General features: G+C 38.1%; 3 protein-coding genes across 3 annotated transcripts; 2 read left to right on the top strand and 1 right to left on the bottom strand.

The window, feature by feature from the left end:
* Positions 1–1,079: 1,079 nt before the first annotated feature.
* On the top strand, positions 1,080–13,964 carry Gyc32E (Guanylyl cyclase at 32E). The gene is made up of 24 exons (XM_017157316.3): positions 1,080–1,462; positions 1,538–2,468; positions 8,240–8,373; positions 8,476–8,587; positions 8,954–9,028; positions 9,095–9,202; positions 9,254–9,377; positions 9,611–9,760; positions 9,825–9,933; positions 10,321–10,405; positions 10,515–10,667; positions 10,813–10,965; positions 11,031–11,212; positions 11,269–11,377; positions 11,436–11,502; positions 11,558–11,655; positions 11,708–12,018; positions 12,185–12,354; positions 12,414–12,603; positions 12,662–12,802; positions 12,863–13,055; positions 13,107–13,313; positions 13,372–13,530; positions 13,587–13,964. The coding sequence occupies exons 2-24, from the start codon at positions 2,310–2,312 to the stop codon at positions 13,962–13,964; spliced, it is 3,567 nt and encodes a 1,188-aa protein (XP_017012805.2). The 5' UTR covers positions 1,080–1,462; positions 1,538–2,309.
* LOC108067894 (uncharacterized) lies at positions 6,284–7,057 on the top strand. The gene has a single exon (XM_017157169.3). The coding sequence runs from the start codon at positions 6,378–6,380 to the stop codon at positions 7,002–7,004; it is 627 nt and encodes a 208-aa protein (XP_017012658.2). The 5' UTR covers positions 6,284–6,377; the 3' UTR covers positions 7,005–7,057.
* On the bottom strand, positions 13,940–17,309 carry hgo (homogentisate 1,2-dioxygenase). The gene is made up of 8 exons (XM_017157318.3): positions 17,295–17,309; positions 15,774–16,043; positions 15,525–15,711; positions 15,349–15,469; positions 15,152–15,282; positions 14,804–15,085; positions 14,558–14,739; positions 13,940–14,500 (listed from the first exon to the last, which is right to left on the bottom strand). The coding sequence occupies exons 1-8, from the start codon at positions 17,307–17,309 to the stop codon at positions 14,369–14,371; spliced, it is 1,320 nt and encodes a 439-aa protein (XP_017012807.2). The 3' UTR covers positions 13,940–14,368.
* Between the last annotated feature and the right edge of the window lie 8 nt (positions 17,310–17,317).

The raw sequence follows: 17,317 nt of genomic DNA, 5'->3' as shown, positions 1-17,317 counted from the left end.
ATAGACACAATTTACAATAAAAAAAATAACTGTCGCACGCAAATTTTCGAAATGTGAAATCAATTCCCGTGGGAGTGCGTAAAAATTATTCGCAAATGGCAATAAAAGCAAATCACACGTATAAAATTGTTTACATATACGTAAATCTACATCATAAATATATGCAAACGGAAAATCGTGACATTTGTGAACTATTTTTGATTTTAAAGGTGACATCGGCTTACCAAAATAAATTCGAGTCCCACCGACTGTGGAATTAAATGTTAAGTGAGGTTAAATTAATAAATTAAATGTGGAAATGCAAGACCCGCTTTCATCGCACATCCTGAAGTTATTCTGTCGATGAATAATTCACGGTAGAGGAAACTTCAGCTCTCTGGCAGTTTCCTATTGTCATGTGCAAACGCACCGTCTCAAAAGGCGGATATGAATATGAATATGAGTCGTCATGGTCCCATAATCGTCATTCTCCGTCCGGCACACAAAGGAGTAACCATTGGCAAGGAGGAACAGGAGTCACTCCAGCGAAAGCTAAAATTAAATTTTCATTTCAATCAGCTTACGTGTCGGCTCAACTGGAATCAAATTCTGAGCCGGCATTGAAATTGAACTTGGACCTTAACAGCACTTTAGAACAATGAAAAGACAAATACTCAAATAGAAAGTGAATGGGTACAGAGCGATATAACGCTTTAGTTAGTTAGACTTGAGCCCATTTTCTCAACTAAAGTTATTTAAGGTAAAAATCAAATGTAATAGGAGGTAAATCTATTTCGGATATTTCGATAGAAAATTTAATATTAACAGATCTATTATGTGAGCCTTTAAATAAACGCTTTTAAACGATAAATAAGGGCAAGTGTTTTTAAAAAAGGAATTAAGGGGTAAAATAAAATATTCTGTGTATTTTTGTTTCAAGACCTTCGATACTGACCCGGAGTGTCTGGGCTATTGAGCCGCTTCCGAAATGTATTGGAATTCAGTTGCAAATTACCTCTCGCATGGCAATTGAAAATAAAAACCCGAGACGAGTGCTAAGCTAATGTGAATGTGAAAGGTGGCAAGTTATGTGATGCCACTTTGTTAGGCCTAAGGAAATTTAATTAGAAACCGAAACCAATGGCATTAAGATAATTACAACGAAATAAATGTCCCAATGAGTCTGAGTTTCCACATTCTCAAACCAATATCCGTCTGCAGGTAGGCCAAAGCATTTGCATTTGGAATACCGGGTAAAAGTCCCTCCAATCCCTTTTGTGGCAATCTAAATTCGGATTTCGTTGTGCAGCTCTAAAATCGCCGCCAAAATTCACATCCCGCTGACCTTGAACTTGAAATTCAACAACGCACCTCGATAAAGGGTGTCCTTTTCTTTGATGGAATACTTAAATTTACTTAAACAACATTTGAGTTCTAAAACTCACTTTTAAACTGCCTAAGTATATCAACTAGGTTTCCAAAGGTAATATTTTTTGCAGAATGGACTTGTACAATAAAAAACCTTAAGCTCCTTTGATCTACTACCCCCGACTATTAGCCCCGGAAACCCTAAAGCCTCCTACGCAATCTGACAAGGCAAAAACAAAAGATTATTCCCATAATTGACTGTCAGACTGAGTGCATGGGGAAGTATTATTGCAATTTGCAAATATAAATTGCCTCGATGGGTATCAGGAACAGGAAAGTAATGTGCTTAACAGGAGGAAAGCTGGGTCACTCTAAATTTGAAACGAATGATTTTTGGCTGCCAACAGGAACAAATAAACAAAGTCCTCAGCATCCTGGTCCAACTGACCGACCAGCAAGGGACGGCCGCCCACTTGTCCCGCTCTTGATCCCCAGGCTCTGCTGATTTTGTCATTCATAGACCACTTAATTTTGGCGCTTCCTCCTGGCTGGGTGGCCATCCACCCACTGCTCCTTTTCCGATCCGGAACCGAAACGAATCGCGTTGGAGGACCCGAAGCACAGAGGCTATAAAAGCAGGACCACTGATGGCACGAACTCAGTCTGTGACGGACTACGGGCGTGTTAAAGTGCCGGAACGGAGCAACAAGTTGGATTTCAGACTGGCAAATACGCGCACACCTGTTGGGATAAAAGATACGATATATGGAATATGGGATTTGCCTAAACAAATGACTGTCGTTCGCTGGTCCACCTGCTGCTCCCAGGATCATGCTAAAGTCCACTGAGACCATTAAGTGCTCCAAAGTCTGTGCTCCGTAGTCAGGTTGTCAAGTTGTCAGTGACCGTGTTCGGTGTCAGTTTCAGTTTCAGTGCAAAATAAAACTTTATTGCCTTCGAGGATGCCAGGCTGTTCCGCCTCCACCGCTGCATTCTCCTGCATTTTCGTCCTTCTCGGCTGTCAGCGGAGCCATCCTTTGGCTTCCGGAGCCACTGCCTCCTCGCGCCGACTGTCGGACACGATAAATATTGGATTCCTAGCTGAATATTCCCAGATGCGCGTGAGTAATTGGAGTTTCCAACCGCCTTGATGGCGGTTTAAAGTTCGCCAAAAATTATCGAAAATTATTACAAATTTCGCCCTGGGCTAATTGTGTATGTGCATGCATAATACATCAACCTGTCACATTTGCAATTCAAATGCCAATCTCATTTGGGGCCACAAGTCAACGCATCGTGTCCCAAAAATATCATATAATTTATAGCTCAGCTTCCAGATTGAAGGGCCGATTGTGCTGGCAGCCCCAATCAAACACATCATGCGTCCCTTGAGGCATTTGACTAAAATACTCTAACACCGATGCCGATGCGAAATAGTTAAATAGTATAATTACAATTTCATAAAATTTTAAAATAAATAAATATTTATCAGTTTAAAAAATATAATAACTATAATAAAAAACGAAACATCAAAGTTAAGTTCTTAAAAGCCATTAAGAACATACAATATAGATAGGGTGTTTTCTATTCTATTTTCTCTTTTAACTGTTTTTCCCATCTTGTTTTCATTTTCTGATGATTTTAAAGAGGATTGACAACGGTCATCCAGTCCGTGATGGAAAAAGGAAGAATAATAAAGATAAATGCATATCCTATTGATAGGTCAGTAAGCCGTTCAAATCTATTTTCTTTTATTCCGAACTTAATTGGACCCCGGAAAAATCCACAATACTTGTAATAGTGTGTTGATGGCTCCCATTTATTTGACTGGCTGCCTGACGAAATGAAAAGACTAAAAGCAAATCCATCAAGAGTCCTTCATAAATGGACCAACGCCAAACGATTCATGATTTTTTCGGCCTTTTTCAGTTATGCGTGATATACACAAATGAATGTGGATCATAAAAATATATATATTTTTTGTAAGCTGATAAGGTTTTCTGAACGTTCTGTACATGTGTGGCAGGAAATAAATAACTTTGTTGGGTTTTATTAAAACCGATATTATATTTATTCAGAATTATTGACTTATGCCACCAGGAAATCGTAACAATATTTCGTCAAAAGAACCAAATAAACTTCATAAATCCACATTAGGCAAACTCTCGATATTTATGACACTGATATTTATTTTTCATTGTATGTTGGCAATACGTCAACTTTTAGCACGAAAATTCATTATGTTTACTTATTTGCTTTGCCTGTAAGTTTTATTTTTCCCCATTGCGCCATCTTATATCTGCTTAAATTGCCCTTCAGGGCATTAAAAGCGACAAAAGGTTCCCTTCACCAGAAAACAAATATTATTTAGCTTTAAAGTCATGAAGTGACCACCATACCTTTTTTATTAATTGCTTTTCCAGAAGGAAACAAAAAACGGAAAAAAAGAAAAAGAAAGGAACTGTTTGAGGTATTAATGGTACATAAATTGTGAAAAACAAAAAACACTAATTGCTGAAAATTATACATTTTCAAATCATTTGCTCCAAGCTTAAAATTTGTCGTAAAAACGACACCAACGCGTTTGACCAACATTTGCCAAAAACACAATTCGACAAAGGATTTCTTGTGTCTGGCTTTCAATCCTTTTTTAATTAACAATTATGCCTTAATTTACTTTGAAAGAATCGTACCTTGAGCAAAAGATTTTCCTAGCACCAAAATGTCCTACTTCAAATTTTGTTTAAAAAATGTATTTTTTTATAGTCAACTACAATAATTTACTTCCTACAGTCATTTTAGAAACTTTTAATTTCAATTTTTAATATTGAAAGATAATGGCTTGTATTTGGGAGCTTGTCTCTTATTTAAATATGTCTAAAGTTTTTTATAATTATTACAACTTTTAACTAAATATGTTCCCTGTAAGTATGTTGAAGAAAATTCGGAAGCTTCATTAAATGGCTTACTGTTTCAAAGCCCAGGAACTATAGCGACAAAAAATGTTTCTTTTTGGGTGGGAGGGCTTTTGCTTTTCAAAGCCTTGAATTTTGCTTTAAATCAGTGTCCAGTTACACAGAAATACGTTGCTTTATATAAACTTAAGAGAATTGGTAGCATAAAAACCGTTTTAGGGAAAATTTAAATACGGTTTAATGTTTACTTGAATTGCAATCATCCATGAGCTTAAACCTCATCTCAACAACCGTTTCCTGTTTCTATGGCACTCGCACTCGTCCTTAACTCATATACCCACATGTGCACCTCTCCCTCGCTTCTTAAATGAAAAAAGGCTAGTCAGCAATTTCATTTAAAATCTTGTAATGTGCCCTTACAAGTAAAAATTGTTATAAGACGCAGACTACAATGTGTGTCGTAATTGGTACATAATTAGATAAATTTGTATGGGCTAAGTGTGTGTGGAAGATAATTAATATAGGAAAGTTTTAAAATAGTACAATTTAAACTATAATTTTCCCTTTTATTCTTTTAACTTTTCATACATACATTGTTGTATTCTTATTTTATCTGACTAGCAAACAATTTTACAATCAAATGGCAACTTTACCGAGAAGCTGTCAATTGCAGTAGTTTCTTTGTCCGGGAGCTTTTAAAAAGGTATTGCTAGAATAATTGCTCACAATGTATTAATTGATACCCTCGATGCATATGAAAAACCTTTAAAGCAATACTCATTTTGCATACCTTTAATAAAGCTTTCGCCATCTCTTCCACCGTAATTAACATCATTTTGGACCGAAGTGTCTGCACAGTTTCCTGCCCACGCCGAATTCGCAGCATGGATTTAAAGACGATGCTTCAGATAATAAAAAAAAACTGTGGGAAGATTAATTGAAAAATTCGCTTGAAAAAATCATTGCCTTTAATTACGTTTTATTTATTTTTAAAAAGAGATAATAAGAGCCTTACGTACGCATCCGAGGAAATATTTCGCTGCCAGTGTTAAAGGTACAGAAATAAACCACTTTTATTTGTCTGCTGTCATTAAAGTCTTTAAAACTTGGTTTGACTTCCAATAAATTCCCAACACTTGCAGTTGTAATATAATTATAGAATGGATTTAAATTTGTGAAAATATAACCCTTTGCGTAACTGACAAATGCAGCCAGCCATTAAAAATGTGTCATACTTTAGGAGTCCAGTTTGGGCAGTTTGGATATTTTAATTAATTGCCATTGAAATCGTCGAACGAAAACCACAAAACAAGTCGGTATTTCAATTGATATTATTATCACCTATTAAATTAGTATATTTATAGATTATGGCCAACGCCACATAATTCTAATTATAATCATGCAAGCCTTGACAGTGAAGGAAATACAATTTCTCTTACTATTCAATTTTAACACTTTTCCACCTGCGAGGCGGAGGTGGAACTGCAAAATAACCTCCCTCTTTAATCCCCCAATGAATACTGCAAAGGAACTATGTATTCAAAAAAACGTAAATCATTTTTTACCCTTTACTCATAAGGGAATAGTCAGTAATTAAATTTGTGCAATGGATAAAGTGTAAATAGTGTAAAGAAGCTCCAGGGCATTCCATGTTATTTAACTGTGTAATAACTGTAGTTGCTTTTTTAGCTATGTCCGTATAATAAGGCAAATTTTTTTGTATCTTCTTCGGGCATGTCAGCAACTAAGAGTTTGACTTTGGCTTAAAAAATTTCACTAAAAAACTTTAATCTTCCCCAGCAAAGAATCCAACTTATAAAGCTTCAAACGGCGAATAGAAATTCTGTTTAAATCCAAGAGCTTAATTAAGCTTCTTAATATAAGTATTCATTCCCCGAGAGTAATTAGACATTTCCAAAGGAATCCTTAACGGTTTCCAGGGTTTCATGTCTCAAAAGGCAAACATGTAAGGCAAATAACTTTATACATGTTAGCAACAGGGTTTCCTAAAAGCAAAAAAGGTACATTTTCGAATATGCAGACCTTGATGAAAATTGGCCCAAGGAACACTTTCCGAAACTGTCTGGCTTAATTGAAAAAAAAATCGAAATCAAAATGCGTGACTATATTCGGAACTTTGTTCGTTCGCATCACTGCCTCTGTATTTTCGCGGTGCTCCAACTGACTTTGATGCTGTCGATGCTGGAGGTACGAATCCAAATTGACCAATCGCCGGAGCTTCAGCGACCCCTGACCCGTGTTTATGTAGTGGGCCAGCCAAGAGAGCTCGCCTGCAGTCCTTTCCTTTCGGGTTTCGCCATGGGTGCCATGTTTTACGGATACGGTCTAATATACCTGCCCACCAAGGGACCCCTCGGGGGACTCCTCACCACTATTCGCATGACTGGCCTGTCCGTGTGGCAGCAGTGCAGTCCCGTGATGCTCCTGCCCTGGAGCATGAGGGTCGCCCAGGGTCTCAGCATGTTCCCCCACCACGTTTGGGAGTGCCTGGCCAAGGAGCCCTGCCTCGAGGCTGATAATTTTCTATTGATCGTCATCCTTGCTACTGCGGCTTGGATCTACCTGCTGATCTTGGCCATCACCAGCTTCGTGGTCGCCTTGAGACTCAATCTTCGTATGCTGGGTGCCAGACACATTGGTGGCGGAGATCACGAGCTGCGGGCCTACGCCCGGGAAATCAACGAGCTACTCGGCTTTGAAATGATAGTTTTGTCGACTTAAAGTGGAAATAAGTATTTAAATTAAAGTGAAAGTTTAAACTTTCTAAAAATTAATATTTTTTGTGCTTCATTTTATAGCCTAAAAATTAGTTCTATCACACAAAAAAAAGCACGTCGCCGTAAAATCGATAAGTCCAGGTAATTTTCTGGTTATTCCTACTCATATCGTTTTTACCTGAAATATTCATAAAATTTACATTAAATAATATCATTTTACCGAATTCTCTCTCTCGGAGATTCTCTTACTTCGAAAAAGAGCGCAAGAATCAATATGGCGAGCAAAATGACATGAGTGGAAGCGAGAAAGACGTATTCGAAATTCGAACTGACGTACTTCGAAAGCATGTTTTCTCGCTCGCACTAGTATAAGTTTTGGTCGACCATATCACATTTACCTGGCGCCATATCAAGTTAAAAATGATCTTAAAAAAGGTCAAATTGACCTACGATTCATATCGAGTTTTTTTTGGGTATACCTAATATAAAAGAAAATTGTAAATTACATTCACATAATAGTACATATTAAAATCAATGGTTTCAACGTATTATATTTTTTTAAATAATAAAAAATTACAAATTTGGTTTAAAATTTATAATTTTTAATTAGTAAAAGTCCCAAAATGTTTTCATAGGTTATGGATAGCCGGTTTTCAAGAAAATGCCCCATATTCAAAGTATAACTTCAGAAATAAAATAATAAAAACCTTCCCACACAGACAAAAGTTAGGGGTACAATTAGACAAGGTACAAAAGGAGATGTTATAAATACACCTCTGGAAAATAATATACATAAATATAAATAATAACGTTATTCTAGGAATTCCAAAGTCTGGCTAAGCCTAAGCTCCACAAGGGTATAAAAATATAATTTCTATTTTAGTTTCCTGAGAAGTGGGCGTTACATGCTCTGTGCAAGAGACTAGAGTTAATTACAATTGTTCAGGTATGAGTAGGAGAAAAGTGAGTACTGAATAAATCTCAAACAGCATTCCTTTGTAATGGTGAAATGTGTTTATGAGAAATTCTTAAATTAACCACCCCCACGAGATGAAACCAAGTGTAAATGTTAGTTGTTTTGCATTGCTTTATTATGCTTTGCTCAGGCCCTTTGCCACAAGCACAACATGCATAAATTAAGAGCCATTCACAGCGGGGCGGACTTTCCGAGGGGTACGGGAATCTGTTGCAATTATCCACTACTCATCGCTGACTTTAAACTGACCTTACTTACATTAGGTGACTCTGGGCGGACTGCCACTCGCCATCGAGGATGTGAACAAGAATCCGAATTTGCTGCCGGGTAAGAAGTTGGCCTTTAAACCGGTTGACATTGGCCACAAAATGAGCGCCTATCGCGTGAAGCCTTTGAGGTAATTCAGTCAATTACTCCCACATTAAATTACTCCTACATCATTTACCTTTTGAAATTGTCCCTTTCCGGTGTCTGTTTCCGTTTCCGTTTGCGTTTCCAGGGCGATGACACAGATGAGGGAAATGGGCGTGACCGCATTCATCGGTCCGGACGAGAGCTGCACCACGGAGGCTCTGCTGGCCTCTGCCTGGAACACTCCGATGCTTTCCTTTGTGAGTAGACCCATTACTCAAATCTGGGTCACCAGTGTTCAATTCAAGAATTGAATACCTTACCTTTCACATGTGATAGGTCATTGTGCTACAGTTTACGGAGATTTCTCTTGCCGATTGATCCACAATTTATGAGCCATTTCCATAAAAAAAGTGCAACACTCTATGGTGCCAAAATTTGACTATCAAATAAAAGACAAATAAACTCCTTAACTTGGGTAAACAAAAATATAGTGGCATCAGAGATTTTAAAAGAACTTTTAGAGCTCCATTGCTAAGACTTTATTTGCTATTTATTTTCTCTGGCAATTCTTTTTCAATACATTTTACTGAATCCTTAAACATTTATTCTTGTTTCTGCTGTAGAAATGCTCCGACTCAATTGTTTCGAACAAAAGTACCTTTCATACCTTTGCACGAACCTTAGCTCCGGCCTCCAAGGTAATTTTTATAAACAGCTACCCCGACTTCAAAGTCCCTAATTTTATTAAATCCACATATTCAAAGGTCTCCAAGAGTGTAATCAGTCTACTGAACGCCTTTCATTGGAACAAATTCTCTATAGTTGTCAGCTCGAAACCCATCTGGGGCTCCGATGTTGCTCGGGCGATTCAGGTGAGTCCCATGACTATATTACTTTAACTGATTTTAGAGTTTCGGTAACAGGAACTGGCGGAAGCAAGGAACTTTACCATCAGCCATTTTAAACATATATCTGACTATATACCGACCACGAAGACACTTTCGCAGATCGATAAAATTATTGAAGAAACCTATTCAACAACACGCAGTAAGGATTAATTTTAAGTTGTGTGTTTTAACAGTGTTTTTTATAACTAAAAATGGCTAGAAGTAAAAAATATTTCATCGTATATTTTTGTGTATACCTACTGTTTAAATAAATCAAAGGTTAATTATTGCTTTATTCAATGCAAGCACATAAATTCAATAATTTTCCGTTTGAATTGTAAATGGCACTGTTCAATATTGAAGCATCTGTATTTAACCAAACACCCCAAACAGTCTATGTGTTCATTGGGGAGCATATTGCCATGGTGGACTTTGTGCGGGGCCTCCAGAATCGGCGGCTACTCGAGAGCGGGGATTACATCGTGGTGTCCGTGGACGACGAGATCTACGACTCCAACCGAAGGGTTAACATTATGGAACGTAGTAAGTATATTGTGCGGATCGGCGGTCCGGGCTAGAGTTCTAATGCATGCACTATCTATTCCAGATTATTTAGATCCTTATATTAGAAAAGAAAAGAGCAAATCACTGGACAAAATCTCATTTCGTTCAGTTATAAAAATAAGCATGACATATCCACAAAACCCCCATATTCGGTAATTTATCTGAATCTTAGTTATCTAACTGTGCGTATTTTTGTTGCGTCTTTCTAACAAATGTTAATAGAAATTTAGATGATTATTCAAAATCACTTGGGTTGTTTTATTTTGGTAAAATTAGTCACTATATTTAAGCATGGTTTTAAAATTTTTTGATGAGGAGAGTTAAAGATGTCTGATTTCATACAAATTAAAAATTAATTTTTGGTTTAATTACAGTAGACTGTTTTTGAAAGTATTGAGGATTTTCGAAAAAAATTAATACCGATTTCGTTTATGCTGATTTCCCCTCAGAATTAGTAAATTAATTTGCATGACAAATAAATATTCCAAATTGTATATTTTAAAACAGTTTATCAATTTATAATATATTTATGTTTGCAGCGACATTTGTTCAAAAATAAAAGACTATGCTCGAAAGACCCCGTTTCTGGTACCATATCATCAACGTGTCTTTGACAACATATCGGTAGGAAAATCTGAAAATATTTTAACCTTAGTTTTTTATTTTAATTTTTTCCTTTTTTTTATGAGAATCTTTGTTTTTTATTAATTATCTCTTTATTTTTATTGTACAGGTCCCCATTTATGGTCTGCATCTTTACGACAGTGTTATGATCTATGTTCGAGCTATTACGGAAGTGTTGAAGCTGGGCGGTGATGTATACGACGGAAATTTGGTAATGAGCCACATTTTTAACAGGTCCTATCATTCAATACAAGGATTTGATGTGAGTAAAATAGCTCAAATTTATCTAAAATATTTTTTTTTAAATATAAGCTAAATAATTTGCTGAAATATATAGATTTGAATTTATATTGTAAATTAAATAACGTATCTTTTCATCAATCAATATTATTCCTAACTGGCAAAAGGTCTACATAGATTCTAATGGCGATGCTGAGGGAAATTACACAGTCATAACTCTTCAAAACGATGTGGGCAGTGGAACCTCTTCGGGTTCACTAGCCAAAATGTCCATGCAGCCAGTTGGGTTCTTTGCCTACGACAAGCACTCCCTAATACCGGTTGGTTAATTAAAAGCATTTTTAATCACCGTACTTAATGCCATTTGTCTGAATAACCCCACAAGGAGTTCCGATACATAAAGAACGATAGACCCATCCAGTGGCTAAATGGCCGTCCTCCGCTTGCCGAACCCCTTTGTGGTTTTCAAGGCGAACTGTGTCCTCGAAAAAAGCTCGACTGGAGATATCTGGTATCAGGTCCTTTGTGTGCCCTTGTCGTTGTGGTAGCCTTTGCCCTGTTGATTAAGTATGATTGTTTCTTGATTAGTTCTAACTGTTTTTTAAAATATATGTTTTTTTGAGGCATTACCGCTACGAACAGACTTTGGCAGGTCTATTGTGGAAGGTGGATATGAAGGAAGTTACAGTCATTAATCTCGGCGAATACAACAATCCCAGTAATAAAAACATTGTAGGTATTGCTTTAAGGAATTATTTTAAAAAGGAAAATAACCCATTTACCATTTTAGTTTCAAATCTGCCGCCAAAGTATTTTAGTGGTTGGTGAGCCAAACAAGAGGTCCTTCACAAATATAGGTATATTATAGTGATTTCGCATAACATTTCTTAATTTGTATTCCCCGTTAAATAGCACTTTTCCGTGGAACTATTGTGGCCATGAAAAAGATTCACAAGAAGAGCGTGGACATCACTCGATCTATTCGCAAGGAATTGAAACTAATGCGAGATGTGAGGCAGAAAACTAAAATAAAGTATAAGTATATACAAATATTCCATACAGGTGCGGCATGAGAACATTATCAACTTCATTGGAGCCTCCACCGATCACGGATCCGTAATATTATTCACCACATACTGCGCACGGGGCAGTCTGGAGGACGTGCTGGCCAACGAAGACCTCCATTTGGATCACATGTTCATCTCCTCACTCGTCTCCGACATCCTGAAGGGCATGATCTATTTGCACGACTCGGAGATAATATCCCATGGCAACCTGCGATCCAGCAACTGCCTCATCGACTCTCGCTGGGTCTGCCAAATATCTGACTTTGGACTGCACGAACTAAAGGCGGGCCAAGAAGAACCCAACAAGTAAGAAATTGGCCTAGTTTCAATGACCACCTATCTTAGAGTTCCTATCACTTATATAAAATAAATATTTTTAAGTCACAAAACCCTTTCATAGAATACAAAACAAGTGAACGAACTTCCCGCAATAATGAAAACAAAAACTGTATATTTTTCTAACGCTTTGCAGAAGTGAACTGGAACTGAAACGTGCTCTCTGCATGGCGCCGGAGCTTTTGAGGGACGCCTATCGACCTGCACGAGGTTCGCAAAAAGGGGATGTCTATTCCTTTGGGATTCTACTCTACGAGATGATTGGCCGCAAAGGTCCTTGGGGTGATACGGCCTACTCAAAAGAGGGTGAGCATTGGTAGTTGACCCATAAAAATAGATTTATTTAAATGACGTGCATTCTGCAGAAATAATTCAGTTTGTCAAGTGTCCTGAACTATTGCAACATGGGGTATTTCGTCCAGCTTTGACGCACACTCACTTGGATATACCGGACTACATCCGGAAATGTCTGTGCCAATGCTGGGATGAAGATCCGGAGGTCAGACCCGATATCCGGCTGGTTCGCATGCACTTAAAGGAACTACAGGCTGGCTTGTAAGTATCATATAGATAAAAGATACCAAACATTCGTTTTAACCTTTCTTAAATCCAGAAAACCAAATATTTTTGACAATATGCTATCGATAATGGAGAAATATGCCTACAATCTTGAGGGTCTTGTTCAGGAACGAACTAATTTACTGTACGAAGAGAAGAAGAAAACCGACATGCTCCTGTACCAGATGCTGCCCAGGTAAATGATTTAAGTCCAGTTAGTTTATAAAATAAACTAATAAAACCTTATTTCTTGAAGACCTGTAGCTGAGCTTCTAAAGCGAGGAGACCCCGTAGAGGCCGAGTGCTTCGACTGCGTCACTATTTTATTCAGCGATATTGTGGGATTCACCGAACTCTGCACCACGAGCACACCTTTTGAGGTGGTAGAAATGCTAAACGACTGGTACACTTGTTGCGACTCGATTATTTCCAACTATGATGTCTATAAGGTGGGTTGCGGTATTAAAAGTTTTATCATTTTTATGCACCTATGATTTCAGGTTGAGACAATTGGCGATGCTTATATGGTTGTATCCGGATTGCCATTGCAAAATGGAAGTCGCCATGCAGGAGAGATTGCCTCGTTGGCTCTTCACCTTCTAGAGACCGTGGGAAATCTCAAAATCCGACATAAGCCCACCGAGACGGTTCAGCTGCGTATTGGAGTTCACTCGGGTCCTTGTGCAGCAGGTGTTGTAGGACAGAAGGTACAGCAAAAAGGTTTTATTTGCATAGGATATTATTTACATTTCATCCTGAAATCAGATGCCCAGATATTGCCTCTTCGGAGACACTGTGAACACAGCATCTCGGATGGAAAGCACCGGGGATACGATGAAGATCCACATTTCGGAGGCCACCTATCAACTGCTCCAGCTAATAGGCAGCTACTCCTGCATCGAGAGGGGTCTGACCAGCATTAAGGTAAACTTGGCTTAATATTATTATAGGAAGATAATAAAATCAATCCTCAACTTCAGGGCAAGGGCGACATGCGAACATACTGGCTGACCAATCGTCAGCAATCCGAGCTAACGCCGGATCTCATTAGCACCGTGGACACTTTGGATACATACTGCTCCGCCGGTAGGGACAATATGGACCAGTCGCTCCACCAATATTGCAGTCCGGCGCCGAAAAACTACAGACTTGGATCCTGCAACTGTGACACCAAATGTTTGTATAGCCGTCGATCTGATGACAATGTGACTAGTTCCCATGGCACTTCAGAGTTCCCCAAGATTAGTGAACCCACGCAGGTTAACTGCAATCAATTGTGTGTTTGTCGCTTGAACAGCAGCCAAGTGTTCAGTAATCGAAGTCCTCGATCTGCTCCCAGCATCACATTTAGACTTTAAGGAGTCAATTATATTATATGTAAGATCTTTGATCGATTCCATTTGAGATGTAGTGAATATCAGGCTAGATTTATGTACTGGCGTCCATTAATGTTTACGTATTATTATGGAATTATAGTGACGAACTGAGTTTCTTATGATGCTACTGTACATATATTTTTTAGTATATTTTTAAATATGCGATCAAAGAACATTCCGTTTTTTTTTGATCATACGAAAATAACATTCCAATTTTTCCGTTCAGCCTGCCATTAATTTATCTGTTTTTTAGATCGAAACGAAATTAGACATTCAGTTCGTCATTAAAATTTCAAGAATAAGTTGCAAATAACTAATCCTTCAAATAAAAACATGTACTAATAAAATAAATTGTTCATTTATGGTAACTTTACCCTAGAAATATTTTACTTTTTAGTAATTTCGAAATTGTTTTTCAGCGCCTGCCAGCATTCATAGTATGCTGCATCCAGTTTCTGACAGGTTTCCTCGCCCCATTTGGTAACGGCCAAACTCAGGGAGGACTCGAACATGAAGGCCTTTGAAAATATAAGTTAGTTAGATGCAGATTTTAGATTTCCTACACTCCAACCAACCTGGGTTCCCTCAGCCACGCGTTCGGGCACCAACTTTGCACTCGAGGCACCTTCAAAGCACTTGACATCTGGACCATGCGGGGTCATCATGGAATGGAGTGTAGCCCCTCCAGCGGCAAAGCCATCCGCTTTTGCCTCGTACTTTCCCAAGATGAGACCCATGAACTCGCTCATGCAGTTTCCTTATAGATAATATAGAAAATCCATTAAATCCCAATAAAACTTACACCTCAAAATGAAACTTACTGTGGTAATAGGGTGGCCGGAAGGTATGCTCTTGTACTGACCAGCGGGGTGGAAAGATCACAAAGTCGGCTATGGCTGTTCCAGCTCTCAAACTCGGGCAAGTGAGCACGGTAAAAATGCTGGGATCACAGTGATCGAAGCTAACCGAGTTGATCACCATAAACTTGGACAGATCGTACTTAAAGGGCACGTAGTTACCATGCCAGGCCACCACATCGAAGACGCTGTGATTTTGCTTGGCCACAAAGAGACTGCCCTGGAACTTCGATATCACCTGGAAGTCTTTGTGACATAATGAAATTGACTTAAAATTAATATTTCTAGTGAGTGTAATTAGCTAATTTGTACCATTTACGTCTTGATCGTCGAACCAAGCCACAGGTGTTTCAAAGTCTCTGGGATTAGCCAGGCCATTGGCGCCGATGGGTCCTAAATCGGGCAAAACAAAGTGACCATCATACACTTCGAGGATATAACCTCTGAAAAAAATTTGTTTAATATTTATAAATTATGTAGATTTTCTGGGCTCTGCTATTGGCACTAACCTAGAAGGAGAATCCACATTAACAGCAATCCGTATCCCTTGCGGTATGACGCAGATTTCATTGGGAGCCACCGACATCCTACCAAACTCCGTTTTAATATCCAAAACTCCTTGCTGTGGGACTAAAAGAAAATGTTAATACGTCATTGTTGATCTTACATTGACTGCTATTCTTACCAATCAAGAAATCACCATCGCTGTTGTAGAAGGCCGAGTTATCCATGGATGCATTGCAGGAGTATATGTGCACGGCAAGACCATGCCGAGATCTGGGATCCCCAGCACCACAAACCGTATGCAAACCTTCCACAAAATCTACCGATCTGCCATCTTTTGGCGGCAGATCAAAGGGTTTCCAACGCATCTGAGTCAGGGATTATAAAATATATATAAAATAAAACATTATGATTATGATATAACACTCACCTGATTTGGATTTGGGGGCTGTTCATCCCAGTTCTGCCTAAAGTAGGGGGCTCCCTTGAAAGGCTGGAATGGAAGGTGCACTGCTGAGGGCAATTTCCTGTACAGCCAGGTGCGCACATTCTCGGTTCTTGGGGCTGTGAAGGCACTTCCCGAGAGCTGCTCCGCGTAGAGTTTATAAGGACACACTTGCGGTGAGTTCTGACCAACAGGCAAGGAGTTGGGATATCGCTCGTCCTCAGAGGAAAAGTGAGAGCCAAAGCCCGACAGGTACTAAAAAAAATAAATTAATTTCTATAAATATCCATATGCGAAACATTGCCCTATTCCTTATCAACACTTAAAAAAGATCACTTAATTTTACTAGCAAGCACTTTGGTTCGAGTTAAGACATAAACAAACGCTGGATAAAGTGAGCTATAAAGATGTTTTGACCTAGAATGCAGATAAGATATTTGCATCAATAAGAACCAAACAAGAAAGGAAGCTAGCTTCGGCCAGCCGAAGATTATATACCGTTGCAGATAATTCCTATTAATTAAGAAATCGCAAAAATGTTAAATTTTCTAATATTTCTCATTAATTTTCCGATCGTTCCTATGGCAGCTATATGATATAGTCGTCCGATTTTGATCAAATTAAAATTGAAATTCGGAAATATTTAAAAAGAGTCATATCCTAGAGTAGAAGATAATACAATAAAAACCAAAGAAGCTAGAATTTATATCCTATTACTTTTCCATTAATTTTCCGATCGTTCCTATGGCAGCTATATGATATAGTAGTCCGATTTTTTAAATAATTAATTCGAAATTCAGAAATATTTAAAAAATAACATCCCCAAAAGTAGAAGGTAATATTTCAAAAAACACCGAAGCTAGAATTTTTTAAAGTTTTTTTTCCGATCCTTCCAATGGGAGCTATAAGATATAGTTGTCCGATCCGGTCGGTTCCGACATATATACTACCTGCAATAGAAAGAAGACTTTTGCGAAAGTTTTGTCCCGATAGCTCAAAAACTGAGAGACTAGTTTGCGTAGAAACAGACAGACGGACAGACGGTCAGACGGACAGACGGACATGGCTAGATCGACTCGTCGTGTGATGCTGATCAAGAATATATATACTTTATGGGGTCGGAAACGTCTCCTTCACTGCGTTGCAAACTTCTGACTGAAATCATAATACCCTCTGCAAGGGTATAAAAAGAAATTGTATTATTTTATCTAAATAACAACAAATAGTAATCTAAATAAACCGGCAAAGATTATTAAATTATTCAAGTCGTCAACTTGTTTTTTATATCCACAGCGCGCTGTTAAAGAAGAAGGCCCGTTCGAATACAACCCGATTAACCTGATTCGAAAAAAATATTTGGTTATTTATTCGTTACGCAGTGTTTCAGTTCAGATTATAGTAGATTCACTGAAAACCGTATTTTCTATCTGATCCACAAAATGATTTTAATCCGAATAACTTTAAAATATTATTTTCTTTGTTACACTTAGCTTCACTGCATTGTACCTTGTATTTCGACATGTCTGATC

This window comes from Drosophila takahashii, chromosome 2L (genome assembly GCF_030179915.1).
Source record: "Drosophila takahashii strain IR98-3 E-12201 chromosome 2L, DtakHiC1v2, whole genome shotgun sequence".
Lineage (NCBI taxonomy): Eukaryota > Metazoa > Arthropoda > Insecta > Diptera > Drosophilidae > Drosophila > Drosophila takahashii.
The sequence above is the reverse complement of the archived record's forward strand: the minus strand, read 5'-3'. Positions and strand labels throughout refer to the sequence as shown.

Bases quoted from the DNA above. Each gene is read 5' to 3' on its own strand.
- Gyc32E (XM_017157316.3), top strand. From the start codon at position 2,310: ATGCCAGGCTGTTCCGCCTCCACCGCTGCATTCTCCTGCATTTTCGTC. The intron at 8,374-8,475 runs GTAATTCAGTCA...TTGCGTTTCCAG, and splicing joins TATCGCGTGAAGCCTTTGAG to GGCGATGACACAGATGAGGG. The intron at 9,029-9,094 runs GTAATTTTTATA...ACATATTCAAAG, and splicing joins CCTTAGCTCCGGCCTCCAAG to GTCTCCAAGAGTGTAATCAG.
- LOC108067894 (XM_017157169.3), top strand. From the start codon at position 6,378: ATGCGTGACTATATTCGGAACTTTGTTCGTTCGCATCACTGCCTCTGT.
- hgo (XM_017157318.3), bottom strand. The intron at 15,470-15,524 runs GTAAGAATAGCA...ATTTTCTTTTAG, and splicing joins CGATGGTGATTTCTTGATTG to TCCCACAGCAAGGAGTTTTG. The intron at 14,740-14,803 runs GTAAGTTTCATT...ATTATCTATAAG, and splicing joins CCGGCCACCCTATTACCACA to GAAACTGCATGAGCGAGTTC.